This window comes from Tyto alba, unplaced genomic scaffold, assembly GCF_018691265.1.
Source record: "Tyto alba isolate M040663 unplaced genomic scaffold, T.alba_DEE_v4.0 Super-Scaffold_45, whole genome shotgun sequence".
NCBI classification, from domain to species: Eukaryota; Metazoa; Chordata; class Aves; order Strigiformes; family Tytonidae; genus Tyto; species Tyto alba.
In genome coordinates, this window is record NW_024881321.1 from 39,392,847 (window position 1) to 39,416,548 (window position 23,702).

Sequence of the window (23,702 nt, forward strand, 5' to 3'; positions counted from 1 at the left end):
GAGTTACTGGGGAGAGGGGATGATAGAGCAGATGAGTTGTACGTTTTAAAAAGTTCTTTCTTTAAGAAAAATAAGGGATGGGGTTTTTCTCTGAAGATTTTTTTACTTTTCCTTTAAATATATCTGCAGATGAACTCTGACAATGTGCGAGCTCATCTGTCAAAGCACAAGAACTTCACGCCAATAACTTGGCTATGGAGTGTGCAGTAATTATAGAAGTCATAGGAACTATTAAGAGCATGGGATTTTTATAGCACTGCACTTCTCACTTTGGTGACTGTGGAACATTCCCACATTTGCCATGAGTGACTGTTCCTTTCCACCACAGCAAGTGTTGAACTAGGTGGAACTGCATTGGCTCTGTCAACCCTGAACATCAAGAGTACTGCACCCTCTTGTGCATGCCTTGGCTGGCAAATTCTGCAAGAACTTTTAATGTCTAGCTTCATGCTAGATAATTACAAAGCAACATTTTCAGCTTTGCCTGTTGGTTTTGATGCTGGGAATGGACCTATGAAAAGAAGGCCTCAAGCCTTCACTACTTTTTCCTCCTGTCTTTGATCCATTTGTCATATGCTGTGGCTTGAACTGGTTGTCAGTGTTCCTAAGAATTATTATGAAGCCAGAAATCTCCGGGCAGCTGAGTTTCTCATTTGAGTGATAACTATAGTGAGTACAGTTCAGACCATTAGGTGATTTAGAAGCAGTTGAGATACCAGACAGTTGTATGGCATAGGTAAGAGATTTCTGTGATTTGCCATGCCAACTTGAAGGCCAGAAAGTAATTGAAATGGAGTGCAGAATAATCTCAAATGATGGGTAGGATCATCTAGGCAGTTTAAAGGGGCATAATAAAGGGAAAATTATTAATTTGGTCCTGTAACGTTATTCTGTATCAATTTTATATATTTCTGTAGCTTATCTTTAAGTTTTGGTAATCATAATGTAGTGTGGTGTTTCAAGATCCTTATTTCATAACTGGAATGATTTATGCTTCCTTGGCCTTTATTTAGGGTGTAATAAATTAAGTTCTTGGATTTTGGTTCAGTGTAACTTAGTCCCAGAAGCAAACATATCACACGTGGGGTGCAGCTCTGGTGTTTCTCAAGTGGGAGCTATGGATGCAATTTAAAGCTAGATTTATCTAGTGAGAGAAATTGAATTATCTTTAAAAACATGCAAAACAGGATCACGCTAAAGCAGTTAGCATGACTGAAAGATTCTTGCACTTGCTCTAATTATGTTCTTCTTTCCCTATTGCACAAAATCTAGGATTAGCTAAACGTGTTGGAGCACGGCTGCTGCTGGCCTCTACATCAGAGGTATACGGAGGTAAGAGGGATGAAACAGTGTTTAGAGCTCTTGAGATGTGACTGTGTAAAAGGGTATTTACAAACCTTTTTTCAGATGATAGAATGATAGATTTTCATCACTGTATTAGCTTGATTTCTTTATCAGATGTACTTCTCACATCTTAAAACGTGGGCATTAGTACTTGCTTTAAATCTCTAGTGAGAGTGGTGAAAGGAGGCTCAGACTGTTGTCTGTAGCTTTCCCTGTGTCTTAGTTTATGTCTCTTTTTCCAAAGGGTTTGTGGGGGAATTTTGAGTATTGAACTCTAATTAAAATCCAGATGCGATAATGAAAACCTGTGAAGAAGATTTCAGTAGTAAATCTGCATCTCTTTTTTCCAAGTCACGAATTGAATTATTACAATTCAGCAATCGCCCTGGTATGTAAGAGGCAAGGGCATAACCTCAAGCTAAGAAAATTGTGATTGTGCATGGAGGCTTTTGTGGTGTCTCTTAAAATGTAATATTCAGTGATAATGCCATATCTCTCCATCTTCCTTTTACTAAGTGAAGTAGTGAGAGAATGACTGATAGAACTGCTAGCTGGTTGCAGCGAGAATCTTTAGTGCTGCCTTGGGGTGTGTAACAGACTGTGTGCCTACTAGGGGCATGCAACTGCTGCTCTGAACTCTTGCCTAATTGATAATAGCAGTGTTGCAAGATTAATGGAGATATGCAGGGAGTTACCTGCTCGACATTAGTCGTTGTGAGAGTCTAGGCTTAAAAGAACAAACAAGCAAACAGAAAACACTCATCGGTCTAACAAGATACAAAGCTTTGTGAGGAAAAAGTGAGGGAGGACAAAGAACGTACATCAAGGAGTACACTTTTGATGGAATAACTTCAGTCGAGAAGATTCAAAGCAAGTACCCAAGCAAGAGATCACTAAGATGATCAAATAAGCCAACCAAATAAGCGGCTTGAACGTGTGCAGCATTCCTGCTGCCTCCCTTGCCTTTGATTATCCATGGCCAGGCTCCACAGAGAAATACAGTAGCCCCAAGGACTCTTCTGTAATTGAGCAAACCTCCCTCCCGGAACAGGGGGCCAACAGGCAAAAAGGACCCCAAGTTTTGGAGCCTTATTGCTCTGTTGCAATCTTCCTGCTGACGTGGAAGACTTGAAACTCCCATTATCAGGCCCAGTTGTCTCAGTAAATCCAATGTAGCAGGGAGAGTCTACTCACATTATATTCTGACTAAACAGGAAAAGTGATTTTGCTGAAAAATAAAAGACAGGAAATAATGTCAGAAAATATTTGCTAGCTGTTTCCATGGGAGTTCTCAAAGCAGCATTGTATAGCAGGTTGCCAAGTGCTTCACAGGGCTGCCTCTGCCAGAAAGGAGACAGAAACTGAAGTGGCCTTCCAGATCACAGGACCTTCTGGAATGCTACAGGCTTTATAATCATGTAAAACCTCTCTGAGTTTACCATTGCTCTGTGGCTCGTGTATGGCAGCAATTCATCTGTAATCATGTCTGTGAGCAGCATAAAAAACTGGAAGTTTTAATCAGAACAAACCATCCAAGTTGTTTCAAAAATTAGCCTGTAACACTTGAAATTTTTGTAGTAACGTATCCAACCTTCGAATCCAGGAAGAAGGATATGGCAGCACAGATAGCAAAATGGAAAAATGTAACAGAGCGATTGTATTGTTTCAAGCACATAGAGCACACACACACACGTGGATTCCTAAGAGATTTTTTGTTGGTTGGGTTTTTTTGTAACCAAGAACTTCTGTCCTAGATCAAACCAAAGGATTGTCTAACCTGGCTGTCTGTGCCCAGAGACAGCTGGTAAAAATTCTTAGGATAAAACAGAAGAAACATAGCAAATACATTGTGGTACATTGCTCTACTCTTTCCTCTTTAAGAAATGAAGTACTTTTCCGTTTTGTCCATTTTTCTTTCTTTGTTTCTTATTTATAAAACTTGAAGATACTTTACTTCCCCCCCCCCACCCCCCCCCCCCCCCAGATACAGTAAAAAGTGCTGCCTACATAACCTGTAACATTTTCTCTGAATTGGATTAGATGAGTCGTATTTGTGCCCTTGAAGTAGTCTGTCTTTGCAGAGAATAGTTGAATTTAACCCTCTGTTTGCACACTTCTTTGGAGGAAAGCAAATGATGACTGTTATTTGCTTGTACACGGTTATCTCAGTAGTCTCACATATTCCTTAACTGTCATTTTCATAGTTCTCGTGAATACATTTTCAAGCAATGGTGTTGAAACATAATATTTTTTAAATGCTTAGTTTAGGGAGAAGCTGGTGAATTGTGTTTACTGAAAGATTCATTATATAGAGTCACCTTTCTGATAGAAGATCATTTAAGATGTTTTTTTTCCCCCATAGATCCTGAAGTTCACCCTCAGAATGAGGATTACTGGGGCCATGTGAATCCAATAGGTCCCAGAGCTTGCTACGATGAAGGAAAGCGGGTTGCAGAGACCATGTGCTATGCATACATGAAGCAGGTATTAAACTTACATCAGATTCAACGGATTTTCTGTAATTAATGAAGGCCAAATGTGTGTCAAAACTAGAATATGTGTATCTAGGGGTGGGAGGGCAAAAGAGAATGTCTTGAGTAGGAGCACGCATACCATAGCTGCAAAATCTATTTTCTTTAATGCAAAAGTTTTATTGCTCCATTCTGTTGTGTTTTTTCAGCTTCTGCAGTAAAATGTGGTTTAGTCTTCTTAATAGACTTACTATGTCTCTCAGTATCATAAATAGTTTTTAGACAGATTAAACAGAGGTGGCCCTACTAATCTGGGAGCCGGATAAGAGTTGTTTTAAGTCGGTCCTGTGCTGAGAATTGCTTTGCTGAATAGGGTCATTACTGCTAAAAGTGAAATGTTTAATGAGCATAATTGAAATCACAATATACAAGTAAAAATGAGGAGGTTCTTTAATGAGTACTTGTATAGGAGCAATATATTTTAAATCACTTCAAAAATGTCTTAAAATTATGTAGGTATAAATACAGACCTTAGCAGAAGATAGGAATACTTAGTTATGTGATGCACTTTTTCCGAAAAATATGGCAACATGAGGATAAAAATGCAATTAAAAATATGTTTGTGAATTTATTCACACTGGTTTCCCTGGGTTTCATATTCAGCAAGTAGAAACTCATCAATAACTAATCCAGCATTGACTATTTACCTGTGTGTACATCTCAGTTGCTGTCTAGCTGGTCTCTGGGGGACTACTCAATTAGAAAATGTGGCACACTAAAGAAAATCATATCATTGTTTCATGGTGTTTAGAGCCTTAATATACAAAGGGATAAATCAAATATAGTATATTCTGTAGATTTTTAAACCTTTAAATGATAACATACTAGGTGCTTTTAAAAACCGTGAAAACAGAATTAAACTTAAGTGGTGAGATTTTAGGGATGATATTTTACTACAGAGGTTGTAGTAATTTTCTCTTATCTCTTCTGCCAGACAGAGAAGGCAGAGCTTCGCCTCTCGTTTGTTCTCTTTTAAATCATTTAAGGTCCAACAGGGTGGTGCTGCTGTTGTTCAGGATGATGACTTCTGTGCTCCACTGTAGCAAACTATTCCTCATGGGTCTGGAAATCCATTCGCAGTTGAATATTGTAATTTTTATGGGAAATTCTTTGCTGTAGGGTACTGAATTTTTTGCAGGTTCGTGGTACACACTGCGGTATTTTTTTAGAAGGCTAAGACTGTAGATTGTTCTGAAAATCATGGACTGTATCTTAAAGCACCAGGATGAGTCATGATACTATCCCATAAATTTTATGCAGGATTTACAAACAGTAGTAAAGGTTTGTAAGGTGGAACTGCAGTGCACAGATACATTAAGTGAAAACTCATGATGCAAATGAGCTGTCTGTCCTAGGGAGAATTCTGTGAGGTATTTCTTGTACTTTATTACGTGTTAGTGAAGCCTGCCCAAGCTTGTCCCACATTCATGTATATTCTGAAACACTGTTGAGCTGGATTTTTTTCAGAGTTTAGACGATACGCTGTTATTAGTGAAGGAGACATCTTTTGCTAGTGGAAAAGTGACTTCTGCTATGAAAATAAGTATTGTGCTTTTAAGAGGGTTTTCAGATAGGAGTGACCTATCCCAAAACAATTGGATTTACAGGTTTTCAGGCGAAAATATTTCCAGAATCTTCTCAGCTTCAATAAAAAGAAGAAGGAAGCGAACTTATTTCTGCATCTTTTCATCATTTCTTCCAAAGATTTCCATTTTCGTACATGCTGTTAGATATCTTAAATATACCTGTCTTTCCAAAGGATATAAAATAAAAAATTAAATCCTGCATTATACTTCCAGACAGGCTGTTTGAATCAGAACAGTTCTTGAATCTAGTCAAAGACGACTCTTTATTCACAGTTGTCAGAGTTGCTCAGTTGCCTGTTCTGACCAAGACCTTTTTTTTGATGCACTCTTTTTTGCTGGTGTCATTGTTTTGTTCACTTACTTTGACCCTATGAATTAAGCATTTCTTGACTTTATCTCCTCTTCACAACTACTGTCTTTAAACAAGACCAGCAGTACTTCCTTGTCAAAGAGTTCAAGGGCAGTAGTAGCATGCAGTAATACATAAGCATCTGCCTGAAAGGAGAGGTGGGGAGTGAAATATTTGCTGGAGAAATGCAGGACTCACAAATTCAAAACACGTACACAAGTTCATCTCATCCCATGTGAGGCACCTGAGTGTGTGGTTTGAGAGGATATTTGCTATAGGCTTCTGAGAGCAGCTCTTCATAAATTCTTGTGGGAGCGTAGGTCGGCCATGCTCTATAGTTTGGGTGGAAGCACCTGCTTCTGGAACTTTTCTCATGCCACAGGAAGCTTTAGTTGCGTGCCTTGTTCATTTGGGAGCTAAGTTGCATCCTCTGATTCAGAATTTCTCAGACTTTCCCTTCTCTTCCTCTCTTTTTCAGTGCTTGCTAGCATTCCCTTCTGGAAAGCCTTTTTCAGTTCACTCAGTTGCCTTAACAAAGAGGCAAGGCACAGTTTTGAAACTCTCTTATAATAACAGCTTGTTGATCTGTTTGCTTTCTCCATTCTGTACTCCTTTTTTTTGTTACTGTTTTCCCTATCCTCCCCCGTCCTTCCAAAGTGCTTTTTTGCACAAACTCCATAAAGAGGTGTGACTTGCTATAGATGTGATCCAATTGCACAGCTAGTGATTTTTCTCCTCCACAGAACTTCTGTTTTACTAGATAAGGTAATACTACCATTTTACAAAATGAACAGCATTTTCTAAATGCAAGTAAGGTCTTCCTAGACATATATAGGCAGAGAAAACATACAGGTGCGGGGAGGGGGGGCTAAAGACATGGGAGAGGACTTTCAGCTCATAGTACTGCTATGTGAATTTTGTGCTTTGTTCAGGAGTTACCATTCAGTATGCATGTAACTGTTAAAAAAATAGTGGTTGGAACTATGGAGCTACCTGGCAATCCAAATACTAATGTACGCTCCAAATCTGGCTTGATTTAAATACTAGCCAGAATCTGACACTGCCTTCATGGCAGGGTTCTGGTATGTTGGCATAGACATGTTGTAAATACAAACGTACCGCATTTTAAATGTTAGCATATTAAGAGTGTTTTGTGAACTAGATTTAATTTCTCCTCTTACACCATTGATCTGTAAGGAAATTCTCCAGACATGAAGCAACACTTCAGGTCAGGTCACCATGGAATGTTGCAGGGAAATTTTTCATCTCCTACTTTCTTCATCCTCTTTTTCATAACAACTGTGTGACTGCAAGCTTCAGTGATAGCAAGTGGGCTTAGTTGTACGTGATGTGATAGTTTTCAAATTGCCTTAGAATAGCTTAGATCTTCCAATTAAGAATTCCACTGGATGCCTTACTAAACGTATCAGAATGAATTCAGTTATCATAATCAAATATTAAGTATAAGCATCTTTAAGTGGACAGGTGTTATGCTCTGCATTATGGCTATAACCAGGATTGTGAAGGCTCAAGGTGCCAAAAAATCTTAATTGGTAACAGAAGAAAGGATAGACATGGTAGAGGTGAAGTTTATGATGTTAATGTGAGAGAATGACACAAGCAAACTGATGTTGAAATTAGTTAAATACAGAAGTGCATTGCAAACACAGCACGAGGGTGATTTTCTGTTTTCTATTGAATTGGATTTTCCCCCTAATCTTCAATTCACAAATCAAGTTGGTTTCAGTAATCATAAAAAGTCTTGATGTAAAATGTAAGGGTAATGAAAACCGTTGATTGAATTGCAACTGAAAAGGCATTGAATAGTAAATAACCAGGTAGTTATTGAATAATTAGGTAGAAAACAGATAGCTATGTTGAATTCAAGCTGTTTGCTTTAATGTCTTTTTGGAGTTTATCCAGTATTCTCTAATTATTGCTCGTTGTTTCCGTTCCTTGATATTCAATATAGATTATTTTTAAGCATGCAGCATTCTTTTCTGGTGTCATCACATAAAGTTTGCTAGCAGTTTGCTTAAGAAAAGATGGAGAATTGATGTTTTTTGTGGAAGAACGGAGTTGAATTGTTTGTGGTTCTGACAGCACAGGGAGAGAAGAGGAAACATTGCATCTCAGGGCAATAGTCAAAAGCCCAGACAACAGTCCTGTAATGACACAGATGGCGTTTACTGTTGGATGTATACCAGGCCAAAGCTAAATTATGGTGATAAGAGCTATCATGGATCCCTGTAGCTTTTTGAAGCATACAGAGGAGTTTCACATTCAGGTATATAGTGAGGGGAGGGAGTCTGTAAGATGCTACAGGCAGTCAGCCGCCTTGGGCATTGCCTGGAAGGCAGAGTTGAGATGCTACAACTCTCCTCACTGCTGGCTGAGAGGGTGTTGAAACCCCTGAAGTGCAGGTGTCTGCACCACAACTAGTGTGCCATCTGAGTAGTTATATACCAAGTCAGTGAAATTCAGAAAGAAAAGAAAAAAATCGTCCAGAATTCAGTTCCTCTGCAAAGTCTGAGAGGTCACACGCTCACTGCTAAATGTGGCAGTTCCATTGAAAATATCAAGAACTGTTTGTTGCTAATCACTTTTATCTTCTTGTTTAACTGGCTCCACTTCGAAAGAGAAAACAGTGCTGCTTTCAGCCGCTGTAACTGCATGGTTCACAAATAGGCTTTTATACTTTGGAAAAGAGAAACCACAGATAAAAATCCTTCCCCATAGTTCAATAAAGTTAAGTCCTGCAAACTGTAATGATTTAGAGATTAAATAATGCTAAGCTTTTGAAACTGGCTTGTTCCAGTTAACCCCATACAGCCCTTCTGATAGTCCTGCCATTTTTTAAAACCTGCTGGTATCTATGTATTCTCTGCACTACTGGATTAATGGATCTGCATGAGTTGTTGGAGCTGTCTGTAATATTTTTTTGCTGTGTAGGAGCTCCGCACATGAGCTAAAATGTTGCATTTGGTCCTGTACAAATACAGAAGAGGCATATAGTTTTCCAAAGCTAGCTGATGCTAACATTCAGTTGTAGGAAGTAAGGTGAAAAGAGGAGAACTGAGACAGTATTATAAAAATGCAATCTATTAATTCACTGGGTCATTGATAATGGGATCTCTTCTGTAAGTAGAGAGTTTCATTATTTAAGTATCTATTTCTAAACTGCATTGTTTTATCTGACTTGTCAGAACTTCCTAATGCAAACACAGTCTGGATATAGTAGGCTTTTTTCTGTCAGTGGAGCAAGACTTTTTCCAAATTATATGAAAATAAAGCAGGAAGAAACTGTCAGGTCTTCTGGCCCATATTCAAACACAGTGGTTTTGCTAATGCTCTAGTGTCTTTACTGTTTCTACATGCTCTGTGCTGTTAATAATTGCAAAATAACCTTGTACCATAGACAAGGTTAGAAGATTGTATTGCAATGATTATCAAAGCCATGGATTAACCAAATTAAATGCATTTTCTTAAGAAAATCTGAATACTTCCCATAGTCTCTGTGTTCTAGGTTGTTTGTTTTCTTTCCTTGCTCTACTGTAGGAAATCCTGTCTTCTGATTTCCCTCAGGTAATTGGAGAACTTAGTTCTTTAGTTTTTATATTGCTGTACTGTTGTGCAAATTGAATTTTGAAGTCTTGAAGACTTTAAACTTTTTTTGGAGATCGATTCACGTCAATAAGTTCAGTCAGTGTTTGAATAAGAGTATATCCGTAACAGCATTCATCTTTTGATGCAAAGTGTGTGGTGTTCCTGATGTTCTTTTCAATTTGGTACACCTCATTTTTGGCTATAAGATGTCCTCTTCATACAGCCACAAGTGCTCTAAAAGCATTGGTAAGGCATTTCGTTCCCCTGTAACGTGTCATTGTTACACTAATTCATGAGTATAACTTTGCAGAACTCTCTATTATGCAGATGACTAAAATTAAACTGGAGTATATAGTGTTGTTTATCTGCATGATCCTTATTGATAACTAACGGGAAGTTGTGATACAGCTCTCATTCACTGGGTATTATTGCACTGGTGTGCTGGGTTTGTGTGGTGGGTTTTTTTGGTAGCAGGAGAGGAGGCTACATCAGTGGCCCCTGTGAGAAGCTTCTTGAAGCTCCCCCGGCTCCAAGTCAGACCTGCCTCTGGCCAAGGCCAACCCAAGTAGCGATGGTGGTTGTGCCTCTGCGGCATTGTATTTAAGAAGGGGAACGTGGGAGGGGGTTGGGAGTTGTGAGGAGAAGTTGGGAGGAGGACACTTTTGCGAACACTGTGGTCAGTGGAAGGAAGGAGGAGGAAGTCGGGGTGAAGTATGCTGGAGCATAGACCCCCTGTATCCTGTGGTGAGACAGCAGGGCCACCCCCCTGCCACCCATGGATATCACCAGTGGAGCTGAGGGACCTGTGGTCTGTGGTGGAGCCCACACCAGAGCAGGCAGCCGCGCGTAGAGGAAGCCAGGACTCTGAGGGAAGAAGCAGCCCCCGCTGTTGTGGTTCAGCACTGGGAGGACTGGAACACGCAGGGGTGACCCACGCCGGGGCAGCTCGGGAACGGCTGCGGCCTGTGGGGAGGACTCGCTCTGGAGAAGGTTCATGAAGGACTGTCTGCAGTGGGAGGGGAGCCCCGGGGAGCAGGGGAGGAAAGTGCGGTGTTCACCTCCTGAGAAGGAAGGAGCCAGGAGCTGACTGTAACCCCCATCCCCTGCCCCCTGTGCTGCTGGGGGAGGAGGTAGAGAGATGGGGAGCAGAGCTGAGCCTGGGGAGAAGGTGGTGGTGCTTCTCACTGTCCCATCTTGTCTGTTAAGTGATTTAGGTTTTTTAGTGTTTGAATTAAAGTGATGTTCTTTTTTTTTCTTCCCCTAACGAGTCTGTCTTTTGCCTGTGACTTTAACGGGTGAGTCACCCCTCCCTGTCTTTATCTTGATTCCCAAGCCTTTTGCTTCATTTTTTCCTTCCCAGCACTAGGGGCTGGGGGGGTGGTGGAGTGAATGGCTGTGTGGTACTCAGTTGCCCTCTGGACTCAAACTGCGACAACTGGTTATGTTATCTGCCACCTCATGTTCAGAAGCCATGCTGTGCAGGAAAATACTGAAGTTAAAAGCCCTGTCTGAAGGGAATATCCTAGTAATTCAGGCGTAGATGCACTTAAGTGGGTACCTATCCCTTCCCAATGGCAGTGTCTCCTGTCAAAGTGTTGTTGGAACAGGGCCTCTGACTTTGCATTGGCGATGTAGGCTATGTACAAGAGGTATGCAAGCTGAGTCAAATACCAGAAATAGGATGTACTTTTAGCAGGGAGGTATAAACAACGGTATGAAGAGACCTTGAAGAGAAGTTATAGCTTCTCTACTCTGGGAAGTGTTGAACTGTAAGCATGGTAATATTTCAACCATAAGATAGGAATGCTGGAGGTGTACCTTGGTTGTGTTCAGGGACCTTCATTATGTTGAAAGTAGAGTTATAAGGTTGTGATTGTCCTTCCTAGCTTGTTTAGGAGCTTTACTGTTTATGAAATTCAGATTTTAGCATCACTGTTTTTGCAAAAGTTTTAAAAGCTATTGGTAACCAGAAATTAATTTCAGTTTGCTTATACAATAGGCAGCACGTATAAAATACCTTGGACCAAGCCTCAGTGTAACGTATTGTAGCTTAAATATGTCATGGATCCTGGTGAACACTGTGATTACAGTTCAGGGTTTTGGGAACAATTTTGAAAGTTAGTTAACCATCTCCGAAACACATGGGAAAGAATATGAATCAGTAAGTGACTAATAAAGCAAGGGATGCAGGCAACAATCTTAGTCATTTTAGCTGAAACATTGATAAAGACTTACATCAGGTCACGGTGATACCCATGCAACTGTCTGTTCTTTCCCTGGCAGATTTTTTGAATCCAGTTGTCTGCTGGAGACCAGACAATTGCAGCTTTCCCTTTCCTGACTTTTGTATGCTAGGAGCTCTGATTCTTGCTTGCTGTTCAGATAGATCTACAGACTTTACAAAAAAGGAAGCACTGTTAATTAGTAAGAGAAGTTTGCCTGATATCCGTATGAATTACAGCCACAGCATATGTTTAAGCTGTTTCAGTTAAAAGAACCTCTTGCCACTTGAGTTGTATTCTGTACTGATCTATTTCCTGAGGCAGTCAACACAAGAAGTTATGTTTTCTTAGAAGGCTTATAAAATTAAAATATGTCTTTTTAAATTGATGTGTTATCATAGAATCCTTGATACCTTGATACTTCCTGGAGCAGGCATCTCTAGAACTAAGTGGCAAAGACTCACGCTGAAGACCATGGACAAGTTTGTTTTGCAGGAGAGACTGGATAAGTAATGCTACTTTCTGACTGACAGCTATAGAATTGTCTGAGTATTTACTCAGAGGAGGTATATCTGTAAGCCACAGCAATCTTTTCTTGTGTCTTTTCTGTCTTCCCTCTTCATCTGTACAGGCACGATCCCTGTGAACATGTCCATCCCGTTAAATAATAGAATGAGCTGAAGTGTTTTGCTAGCCCACAATGCTGCCTTTTCTTAGTTTGCTCCCAGGCTCTTTTTTGGGTTGCTCAAGGAACATTCTCTCTGATTAGTCTACTATAGGAAGGCATAGTCTTAAACCAACAGAACAAAAGCCAGTTGATCACATTTGATCTCAGCGTCAGGGATTAGTCTCAAGCTCTCTTTGTTTAGCAGTATAAATGTGGGCCAAAGTTTTTATCCTTTCTCTAGGATATAATAAAGTATTGTACATGACTTACTGCCACAAATCTGGGGAACTAATTGGCATTGCTAGTGGGAATATGAGGGAGTTAGTCATAATTAACATGTTGATATTCACAGTAACAGGACATAGGTAAGAGTGTACCGTAAGTATTCACAGGCAGTTCGTACAAAAAGGAGTAGAGTTACTCAACATGCAAAAAGGATCACTTCAAAGGAGATGCTCATGAAATGGCAAAAATAAATTTAGGACAATTTTTAAGTTACTGGCTCCAAAATCGCTGTGTGGAAGAGTGTCTTTTGAGGTGGTAGATCCCAGTTTTACAGGCAGAAATGAAAATTCAGCTTTGTAGAAAACAGTTTTTTTTCAAAGCAGTAGGCTGTAGAGAAAAGCTTTGTTAGATGACACTATAAATAAAAAGTTACTCATTTTAAAAGACATTACAGTGGGAGGAGGGAAATAAATAGAAGAGAGGAGAAATACTGGATTCACTGTGGCTATGAGTACGTGCCTACAGAGAATGTGTTGTTTTTCTTTTCTAGATCCCTTGCTAGTTTTCAGCCAATACTGGAAAACAAGGCTGCTGCTGTAGCTTGTGCAGTACAAGAGAGGCTTTTTCGTCGGTATTGTTTAATGAGTTATTTTTATCTTGAGTACTAGCTTCCAAATGCCTCATTTTCTGTACTTGTTATTAATGGCAATATCTGGAAAGCCCACATGAAATACAGTCCCTCCCTGAAGGAGTCAGTGTCCTTTTTAAGATAAAGTGCTGGGCAAAATGAAAGAACGAGCAACTCTGATAGAGTATATATCTCCAGATACCATGAAGGCACCGGGAATGTCTCTGTAATATGCTGCTGGAAGTGTATGTTTGTCACGTTACACTGCTGTGCTTTTTTAGCTCACAGGAAATAAAGAATATGTTCCCAACTGGTGCATTTTGCATGGGAAGGGACTTCTGCTCTTTCCAGGGGCTCTCAGTGGGGCCAAGTGGATGTTGTGTGGTTATTTTTTTGGCTCTGTTGTGGATGTAAGCTTGTTGTGTGACAAAGACCTAAGACTGTAGCTTTTCCAATGGCACAATAGTTGCCTCCCTGGTTACTGCTAGCTTACAATTTATTTGCAAATATAAACAACGCTTGATCATGGCAGAGGAAACCTTACCTGCGGTTAAACAGAATTGGATGTTGTTTGGCCTCCTCCATACTAGGAAGTGTTGAACTTTACCTGTGCCACTTGGTGTTTCCCATTTCTCAACACCAATAGCTGAAGTGTTAAATGTGCCTTTTGCCTCTCACTCTTTCATCTGTAAAAAGCTTAATGCTGTGCTTTCACAAAACTTATTTGAGGATTCATTTGTTTACGAATCACTTGGAGACGCAGGAATGAAAATCAGATTTTCCAGCAAGTTTCTCTTCTAAATGAAGCTACATTTATTTCCAAGAAAAATATGTTTCCAGGTCTCTCCTGGGTGAAGTGCGTGTGAGCTGCAGCCTTCGGCCACAGATGTACCAACAATATACTTCTTCCACACACACTCTTGTCTTCCAAGAAAATGGCAAGCATCGATCTCAGCCTTTGTAAAAGGCATTGAAAATACAAGATATTCTGTGTATCCTCTGAAGGGAATAACTGAATGTTTGCAAGTCCAGAACATTGTGCTTGTGACTTCAGTTGCTTCAGTCGAATCAGCAGCACAAAGTTTGCTTCAGACGAAAAGCGTTTCCTGTGACTGATACAAGGATTGCTTTTTTTCTGGGAGGGAAGAGGACCAGGGAGCGTAAGGAGGATGATGCATAGTCTTGGGCTGAAGTTGACCCCTTCCTCCCTGCCTTGCGGCTGTCACTCTCACATGGTAACATCTGTCTGCGTTCAGCATACCATGCTGCTCTGAACTCATCAGGAGCCCAACGCATGCTTCGGCTCACAAAGGCCAAAAGCCCTTCTCGTAGGCTTTATCATGAACTGTGGTTGTCCAAATGAGTACGTGTCAATAAACAGGAAATGCCTCGAGAGAGATTGCTTCAGTCTGAATCTCCCAGTGTTAAAATGTTTTGTCCAGACAGTTTCTGATTTCACATATTTGTTGCATTTTGCATTGAAGGTTTGCAAAATATCCTGCAGAAAGGTGTCCTGGAAATGGTAGAAATGTTTCTTGGAAAAACTAAGCCATTGAAGAGACCCAAATTGCAACACATGCATTTACACAGCCTAATAAGTAGCAGGGAGCTAAGAAAAATTGTGGCTGTAGTTACAAAGCCACTTTATAGCATTCATAAAGATACTTACCTGAAGCGTTCCACTTTTCTATCTTTGGAAATGGTACTTTGGTACTACATCTGGTGATTGTGAAACTGTACTCACATCCAAAAAATGTAGGTAAGTTCCAAGTGCAATAAGTTATTGGAACGGTACTAGTGAAAAATCTTAAAGTTCTTGTTGGAAGAAAATGATTGTGCTGAAATCATCAACTGTTATAGCAATGATTTAGAATTTGTATTACAAAGACTGAGAACTAGTATAAAATACCTTGCTGTATGCACTACAGTTTCCAGTAGTGTTGAGGAGAGCTTAGAAGAATTTCATGGTGAGAAAGCAATGCTTGTTAAGGATGTAAGAAGGATTCATAAGGAAGCTTTTGGACAGGGGAAAGTTAATTTGCACTTTCAGGAAGAAAGACACTCTTATGAAGGTAGTAACAGTTTCTTTTTTTTTTTTCTTTGCCTACAGGAGGGAGTTGAAGTGAGGGTTGCCAGAATATTCAATACCTTTGGTCCTCGGATGCATATGAATGATGGTAGAGTTGTCAGTAATTTTATACTACAAGCTCTCCAGGGAGAACCACTAACAGTAAGTAATAACCTCTCAGTGATGTGAAGAACCATTTGTCTTTAGATCCTATCCTCACATGCTATCAAGGAGGGATGGATTTTTGAAAATGCTGAGGTTTCTCCCCGCCTCCTTTAAAAATCTAGTCTTTCATTATATCAAGTTCAAATGTATAGAATTACTTATTCAAAGACATGCTCTGTTGATGGTATGGGTGTTCCTTTCCCAGAGAGAAACAAGATCAGATCTCAACAAGATCTCAGATCACCTGTTGTGACCTGAGAAAGTCTTTTAGTCATCCTGAATTTAAATCTTTGTCACACCTCTTCTGTGGGGACACGGCATGACAAGGCTTACAGAATCATGTTTTGGTACTTACTCCTGTTGAGGAACTTTCTGTGAACCTTTTTTGGAAGTTAGGTATCTAAACGTCCTTTTGCAAGCTTGGAGATTAGTCTAAGTTTTCCATGCATAACATAACATTAAAGGCATTCATGCTACATCACGTATTAGTAAATAAAGCTGGCCAGGGCTGGTTTTTGTTACCACTGACAAACTGGTGTGGCATGACCCACATCTATACAGCGAGATTTTCCTGCCGGAACAGGTTGCCACATCTAAACAGTTGCTGTGAATGGTCCTTGGCTCTTGATAATGCTTAAGCAATGTCACAACATTGTCTGGGAGAACAAGAGCTGGCATGGGCCAGTACTCTGCCACAGTTGCTGCTGGTAATTTAGCAGTACAGACAGTGCCTGACCTGTGCCCTGCTCCTGTTTAGTTTATTGTTATAAAATAATGAGGATATGTAAAATAAATGTGGAGACATCCTGAAACAGGGAGAAGTAGTTTGGAATGAGATCAGTTGTGAGTTCATGGAAAAGTTTACAGTTTGTGACATACAACAGCAATTTCATATAAATATTTGTTAATATTGTCTAGATTAGAAGAGTGCAGTGCCAGGAAATCACTCAATGGCTTCTGCTAAATGACTAAAAATGTTGCTAAGTACCTCCATGGGGCATCTGTCTTGAGATTGAGACAGCATTCCTTCTATTGGAGACTGTGAAATCCAGAGTTCAGCTAGGAATTCCTCTAGGAAGGAGCATATGATCCAAGGAGAAAAAGGTTGCAAGTTTTGTGGCAACTTCCACTACCATGATTCTTGCAGAGCAAAATCTGAAACTGGACAGAGCATTGAAGAGTATAGACCAGGGAGTAAGTCATGCCCAGGCAAGATGAGGCTTGGTGTCCTGTGATAGACCGCCCCTAACTTTAATCTTTTTCAAATAATATGCCAAAATATGGCTACCCTTGCAAAACTTGTGTAACAGACACTACCCTACTGACAGGGTGAAATCTAGAACTCTCAAAAAAAGCTCAAATTGTGTGTATTCTGCAAAGCAATGCACATCACCTGACTTAAGTATGCTGATAATTTTTGAAAGATTGGTCTTCTCCAGAGGTCAGCATTTGGTTACTTGCTTGCTGTTTATCAGTGATTGTTAACTTAGTCAATTTGTTATTATTTTCTAATGTCATCAGTGATGCATCTTGGCTACTCTGTTGTTCCATTGCTTAATTTCTGGGTTAGGCTTGTGGTTGTTTCAGAGTAACAAGCCTGTGCTAATTTGAATGCTGTGTTCACTTCATCTCCTAAAGATTTGCTTTTTTCCCCAGAGCTTTATTGTTTTTCTAGAAAGCACTGCCAGCGCTCAGAGTATGGTAGCAATTGTGTGATGTTGATTGTGACTTAGTGGCCAGTGTTTACAAGGACATATGACATTGAAGGTGTCATATAAGTCAGCGTTAAGACTGCAGATGTCAGAGCTTAGTCTTGGGTAGCTGACGAAACCAGTGAGCCCAGCTTGCCTAGTCTTTATTGAGAAGAGAGTCTTCAGCATTGAATAGGCTAATTGCATGACCACATGGCTTCAGTACTTTTTCTCCTCTCAAAACATCCAAAACAAAAGCACTGAAATTCCTGCAGGAAGGGTTTCGCTTTCTCACCCAGGTGTATCCCCAAAGCTGCAGTTTGAGGCTGGTTCTGTCTCTTGCAAAACACTAAGCAAATAGAAGCAGACAAGAAGATGGAGCTTCTTGCTTTGATGCTTTTGATCCTTGTAGGACTCGCTTGTATCAAAATGCAAGTGTAACCACACACTGGTTTTCCAGTATTGTATGTTTCCAGGATGGCAACCGGGAGCATAAAATCTGAGCCTCTCAATGCTGTTTAGAAAGTTTATCTAGCCTACAGAAGGTCAGAAGGTACTTCCATTTTTCAGGTTTGTTCCCCAGTGCATGTAGTGAGCTATTGCCATATTTGGCCGCTCAAGCTTTTTTTTTTCATTCCCACTTAGTTTCTCAAGTTTTATTGAAGACCATTAACTAGAAGTTTTGTGAAGCTTTACTAAATATGAAGCAGTTACCTTGTTTTAAAACATACAATCTATGGGATACTTCAGAGCATCAGTAAGAGAAGTCTGGAGTCAGTGCTGTGCTGTGGAAGGGAATGTTGAAAGCTTTTTAAATTTATCTTTGTAACTGCCGCGCTGTCTAGACTTTATCAAGAATGTAATGGAGGATGAAATAGAACATTTTGCCCAGCATCACTGTTGCAAAGGGAGTAACTGTCTGACATTGAAAATTACTGAATATGAGAAAAGAACTAAGAGGAGAATTGTTTAGCTGACCAGGTCAAATAAAAGGAATTATCAGCAATAAGCAGTAGCTGAGACCAAAAAAAAAATTTTCACCCTTTTATCATCAGAGAATTTGGCTGACAGGAATACCAAGTGTTGACCTTTTTAGAAACTGAACCTATTCAATCTTCTCATTCAAACTAGTTGTTCACATGGAGCAAATAATCTCTTGAGAAAACAATCTCTTCAATTTGAAGAAATTGTAGCCTATGCAAACATGACGATTGTTGCTTTGCATTGTAAAGTAAGGGTTTATTGAGAGAAATTGGGAAAAGGAGATGACATGGTATTTTCCAGCCACTGCCTGCAATGCAGGAAAGGTAGCCACATGAATGACTTTGCAGAAATCATTCACAGATTACTTGGTTCTGTAAAACTGAGCCCACAAGCTAAAAGAAAACAAGCGGAAAACTATATATATATGTATATATATATATGTATATATATATATGTATATATATATACACACATAAAATCTGCTCCCTGCTTGCTCTGGGAGGCCATCAGACTGTCAGTGTCCTCTCCTGGTGCATTCCTCTTAGAATCAGTTATTGGATAAACTCTTAAACGCCTGATCTTCCCCAGTGCCTGCTGAAATGTGAACTCTCTTGGTTTTGAATGGGCCTCAGAGAGCAGCAGGCTTACCAACTGACAGACGGTGGCATGTATACCGATTGTATTGTCTTTCCTGTCCCCTAGGAAAACAAGCATGCTTTCTATTCTGTCCTTCTAAAAAGCTTTTCTCTTGTAGTGGCTTGATGGTAAGATGTGTGCATCCCTAGTTAAACTTAAGTGTTTTCACTGTTTAAATACGCCTAGTGATAGCTTTCAGAATTTCAGTATTCACGTTCCTGGGACTTCAGTACTGCATGCAATTAAACTGAGAAGAAAATGTTATCTGATACCATTACGTACACTTCAAGTATACTTTAATGTCTCTTTGAACTTAAATAACTTGCTTGCTCCAAGTGTCTCTTAAGATTTTGATACAAATCTGTGCAAGTGACTTTGGGAGTCATATCCCCTAAATTATTCTACCTCCCATTTTCCCAGTTAGCAATATTTAGAGCTAGATTTCTTTTTTTTTTTTTTTTTGTCCTGATTGCTTTAAACTCTTACAGTGCTATTTTTCTTGACAGTTTTCTTAGAGATCACTAACATTTGGCGGTCTCTTTGAAGTTGGCTGTTTTTAATGAGTGAATAAAAATTGCTCATCATAGCCACATCTTAGTAGTCTGAGGTTTGCTTTAAATATTTGGTGCTCTTTTCTGTCTGAGTTCATGCTGCAACCTCTTTCAGTGTTCCAGGAGAGGACAAAGCATCACTGTCCTACATCCCTGAGAATGTTTCCTACATGAAGAGTTCTGGTTAACTAAATGCCTAAGGATATGTTTACTGGAAACACATCCAAGAGGAAGACGACCTTCAAAGAACTGATACTTTGCCAAAGGCTCTGCAAGCACATCTTTTTCCATTCCTGTAACACTGAGCTTGTGTCTCAGGTGTTTCTCCTTGGGACGTTTTTCTAGAGTAGTGAGGAAAAGATAATTGGGCTGGAAAGGACTTTTATATTTAAGTAACTTTTCTAATTTTCATCTGATTTTAGGTCTATGGGCCTGGAACTCAGACGAGAGCTTTCCAGTATGTCAGGTAAGCCTTGTTTGTACCGTGGTGTTTACTTCACTTGATGGTTCTTTGAGCTTGGCCAACTTTGTGTGCACATACGTTTTAGTCAAAGAAATCACGTTCATTCTTAGGCCAGCTTTACTTTCAGAAGGGAGGCACAGAAGTTTTTAAAAGTACCGAGAAACAAAACATTAGTTGGTGTAGAACTTTGAATTGAGACGTTAATGTGTTCTTCCCTTCAAGGGACAGCAAGTAAGGGATAGGTGAGTTTTTAACGCTGGGCAGTTTGTCAGTCCTTGCATTTTAATGCAATACTGCCACCTCGTGCCTTTGGGGCTGCTGTGGTCGGTGTGTGCACTGCACGGCGTGTCCCCTTCTCCGGGGAAGGAGCCGGTTCAGGTGCTATTGCTGCAGCTGATATCTGCAGCATAAGCAATGCCAGAATGTATTTTTGCTACACAAAAAAAGTAAATCTGTTCCTCAGAATCTTTTGTTCTGCCCTGCTAGATAAACTTCCGTGCCAGGCTTCCGGATTGTTTTAATCATCCTCCGCTTAGGAATGTTCTTTCCCTCTGCTGAAAGTAATAACTGCGGTGATAGACGCTGTGGAAACCCCATCAGTTCAAAGTAGCCACTCCTTTCCTGATTATAACTCATAATGAAAGGGATCTGGATTTGTATGCCCGGGGGCAAGCCGCTGAGTTTGTTTCTGATGATCCAAAATAACTTTGGGTTCTTTTGCTGGGGGTTTTTAACAAGCTTGGTTTAAAAATTTCTGAAAGCGAGAAGACGGTTCAAACAACAAACTGCAAAGCAGATGGTGGTGTCACGTGCCTCTGTATTTTAACTTATTCCGTTTGAAATGTGTTGGAAATGGGCCTCTAAATATGCTTGGGTACTGGAGGAAAGAAGAAGTATTAAGCATTTTTTAGTAACTTGATTTTTTAAAATATTCTTTCATATGCTCAGAGGAACTGTAGCTAGTGTATCCCAAAGATAATCACCCTTTCAAACTAACCTCCAGATCAGTGTATTTTACGATAGGGCCTGTGGAACAAACAGCCAAGAAAGCAGGCACCCATTGAAGTATACGCTGCAAATCTGATTTCAGTATTCCTCAGCTGCCTGATCTGCTTTACTGGAGCTCTGAGGAGGCAGCTTTCTTTTTAGACAAGAATATTATTTATAGGGGAGTGGAAATTGCCTCAATCTGTTCTTCCCTTTTTATAGTGATCTTGTGAATGGGTTGGTGGCATTGATGAACAGCAATGTCAGCAGTCCTGTCAACTTGGTGAGTATGAGAGCTTCACTCTACTGCGTTTACTCTGCGATGGCCAACATCACCTCTGTTTTCCTCCTTGTCACTGATGCTGATTTGTAGACGAAATAAATGAAACAAAAAAGCTCTTTCCATTATGAATGTGTTCTTCTGTTTTTTCTTTATAAGTAAGAAATTAAGGCCCTAGATGTTGAGATCTTGTAGTTACAAGAACAGAATAAATTTTCTAGAGTTTTTAATTTGTTTTAGCAAAAAGATTTATGTAATTAGAATATTATAAAAAAAAAAAAAGTGAGCTGGGGGGACACACAAAATACACAAAGGAAATAATTGCACTAAAGGAATGCTTAGCTCTAAATAATTAGAAATCACTTCATACTAGCCTTGATTAGAGGAAAACAGGATAGTATTTGATGATGTAATTTTCTAATATTGATTAAGGCTGCTTAGAACTTAACTTTTTCAATAAGATTTTTGGTTTGTCCCATTTGTTGTCACCTTATTCTCAGCAGTGGATATAAGAATAGAAGAAGGATGCATATGCCAGGTCGTTTCTGTGTATGCCAACTTTTGCCAAATAGATAGTTAACTCTGCAGGGCTCTGAGTTCACTATATTTTCCATTTTTACTGTGGCTGTGAATTAATTTCTGTGTTTCTATCTAAATGCTAATATTTTTAAACTCCTATTGTGTGTTTTGTGTCCAGAAAATTCAGTGTTTCAATCTGTATGTACCTGAATGTTCAGCTTTAGGTCAAACGAGAGGTAGTAACGAATTTTGCACCAAGGAAAGCTAGGGATAGAGGGAATTGAGTCTGAAGGTGAGCTAATGCTGACAGGAAGCTTTCAGCATTTTGTCCTGAAATGTTGATCAGCAGTTCACGTGCAATTTGTTTAAAAAAACAGAAAAAAAAAAGGAGTTAAGAAAAGGAATGTTGTATGGGAAGGCAAGTAGCCCTCATATGTATTGATATGTAAGCTGTAGCAAATACGAAAGCAATTGTTTCCAGCTAAATTAGTTTGGGTTCCTAACTCTGGATGAACTGAGAATTTAGTACACTTCCATTACATCGTGTGTCCTCATCTTGGCAAAGTCCTTGAATCCAGACGTCAAACCGATGGCGTGGTCATGTGGGCTGCTGAGTGGCATATGCCTTTACTGATAGAAGTCCACATGCCCGTTCTTTACAGACTGATTTTTTGGGGCATGCTCCTGCATACATTGAATTACCAAGGCAAATGTAACGGAGGGTAACTTTTCTAATGAGTATTGAGCTTGTCAAAGTTACCTGGTTTTCATCAGAGTAGTTATAGGGCATAACGTTTAGCTTTTTCAGAGTTTAACATGACCCTGTTAGAACCATCTCATGTGAGAAAGCTAGCATGTTGTAAGGTGTTTAATTGTTATTGTAAAGAATATCCCTTCCATTTCTAGGGAAACCCAGAAGAGCACACTATCCTAGAATTTGCCCAGTTAATTAAAAAACTTGTTGGTGAGTATGATAAGTAATTCTTAATAAAGATTATGAAGTACTTATTATTGTTAGATAATTATGGCTTGATTAGTATGTGTAATATATGGATAATTTAATTGGTCTTTGGATTTCTTAGTAACTTTATCAAAGGCGTTTAATTGTATCCTGATTATAGAATTAAATATTAATAAGATAAATCCTCTCAATTGTATGTAAAATATTGCGTGAACAGTAGAATTAATACATTCCTTCTGTGTATCTGTGCAGTCTATACCCATTATTTTGTATAATGTTTATGCATTTTTTTTAGCTATGTTCTGACCCAAGGACAATACATAAATGAAATGTAAAACACATGAATGAAAATGTCTTCCGTGACATCTTAGCTAAAATACAGATACTTCAGCAAGGCGTTTCCTCACAATTATGCAGGCTGTTCTCCTTCAGCCACCATGAAAAACCTCAGGCTGTGGTGACAGTCTTTCTACTTTTCACCGATCTACCAGGGACTCTTGCAAGGGCTGTCAGCACCTCCCTTGTGTGAGGGTGGGAAGAAGACACCATGGCTTCCTCTTCATTCTTGCTCTGATACCTGTAGCAAATCAGATCTCTCAAGACTGGAAGTGAAGGGCTGTGCTTAGCCTTCTAGGGTGGCTTTCTGATGAGATGAAACATACTGCTGCCATTAGCCAAGAGGTTTTAGTCCATAGGTTCCAGAAGTGCTTCTGAGAGATCTGAAAAAGGCAAGTTCAAACGTACAGTAAAGAAGCTGATGCATCTGATGTTTCTAATAGAAGACTGTCTCTTCTGGAAAACTTCTATGAATCCAAGGATCAGGGAAGGAAATTGAAAATCACAGCACCAAACCCATCAGGCACATAGAGTAATTGTTACCTCCATCTATCTGTCTGTTCACAAGCAACTTGATCTGTTTCAGTCTGCCCGGAGAGGCAGTTTAGTTCTACATCCATAAAATCTCACAGTAACATGGTATGTAAACTACTTGCTAGATTTGGTTAGAGAAATTGTCCTGTTTCTGTGTATTGTCATGAAGAAAGGCAAGTGCTGAGTTGACTGACTAAATCAGACAGGAGAGTGTGGGCAAAGAGCAAGTGAAGTCACTTTACAATGCAAAAGTGCTAACAGAATCACAGAGTGGTTGAGGTTGGAAGGGACCTCTGGAGGTCATTTGGTCCAACCCTTCTGCTCAAGCAGGGCCACCTACAGCCGGCAGTGGCCTGGGACCACGTCCAG

At 39.7% G+C, this 23,702-nt stretch overlaps 1 protein-coding gene across 4 annotated transcripts in view; it reads left to right on the forward strand.

Annotated features, from left to right (window-relative positions):
* Positions 1 to 23,702, forward strand: part of UXS1 (UDP-glucuronate decarboxylase 1) — a 64,340-nt gene that overhangs the window by 36,432 nt on the left and 4,206 nt on the right. For all 4 annotated transcript variants that reach the window (XM_032997035.2, XM_032997036.2, XM_042805918.1 and 1 more), the window contains 6 exons: positions 1,273 to 1,332; positions 3,707 to 3,828; positions 15,269 to 15,388; positions 19,676 to 19,719; positions 20,926 to 20,986; positions 22,409 to 22,466. In XM_032997035.2, coding sequence (XP_032852926.2) covers positions 1,273 to 1,332; positions 3,707 to 3,828; positions 15,269 to 15,388; positions 19,676 to 19,719; positions 20,926 to 20,986; positions 22,409 to 22,466 — 465 coding nt within the window. The remainder of the gene's footprint in view (positions 1 to 1,272; positions 1,333 to 3,706; positions 3,829 to 15,268; positions 15,389 to 19,675; positions 19,720 to 20,925; positions 20,987 to 22,408; positions 22,467 to 23,702) is intronic.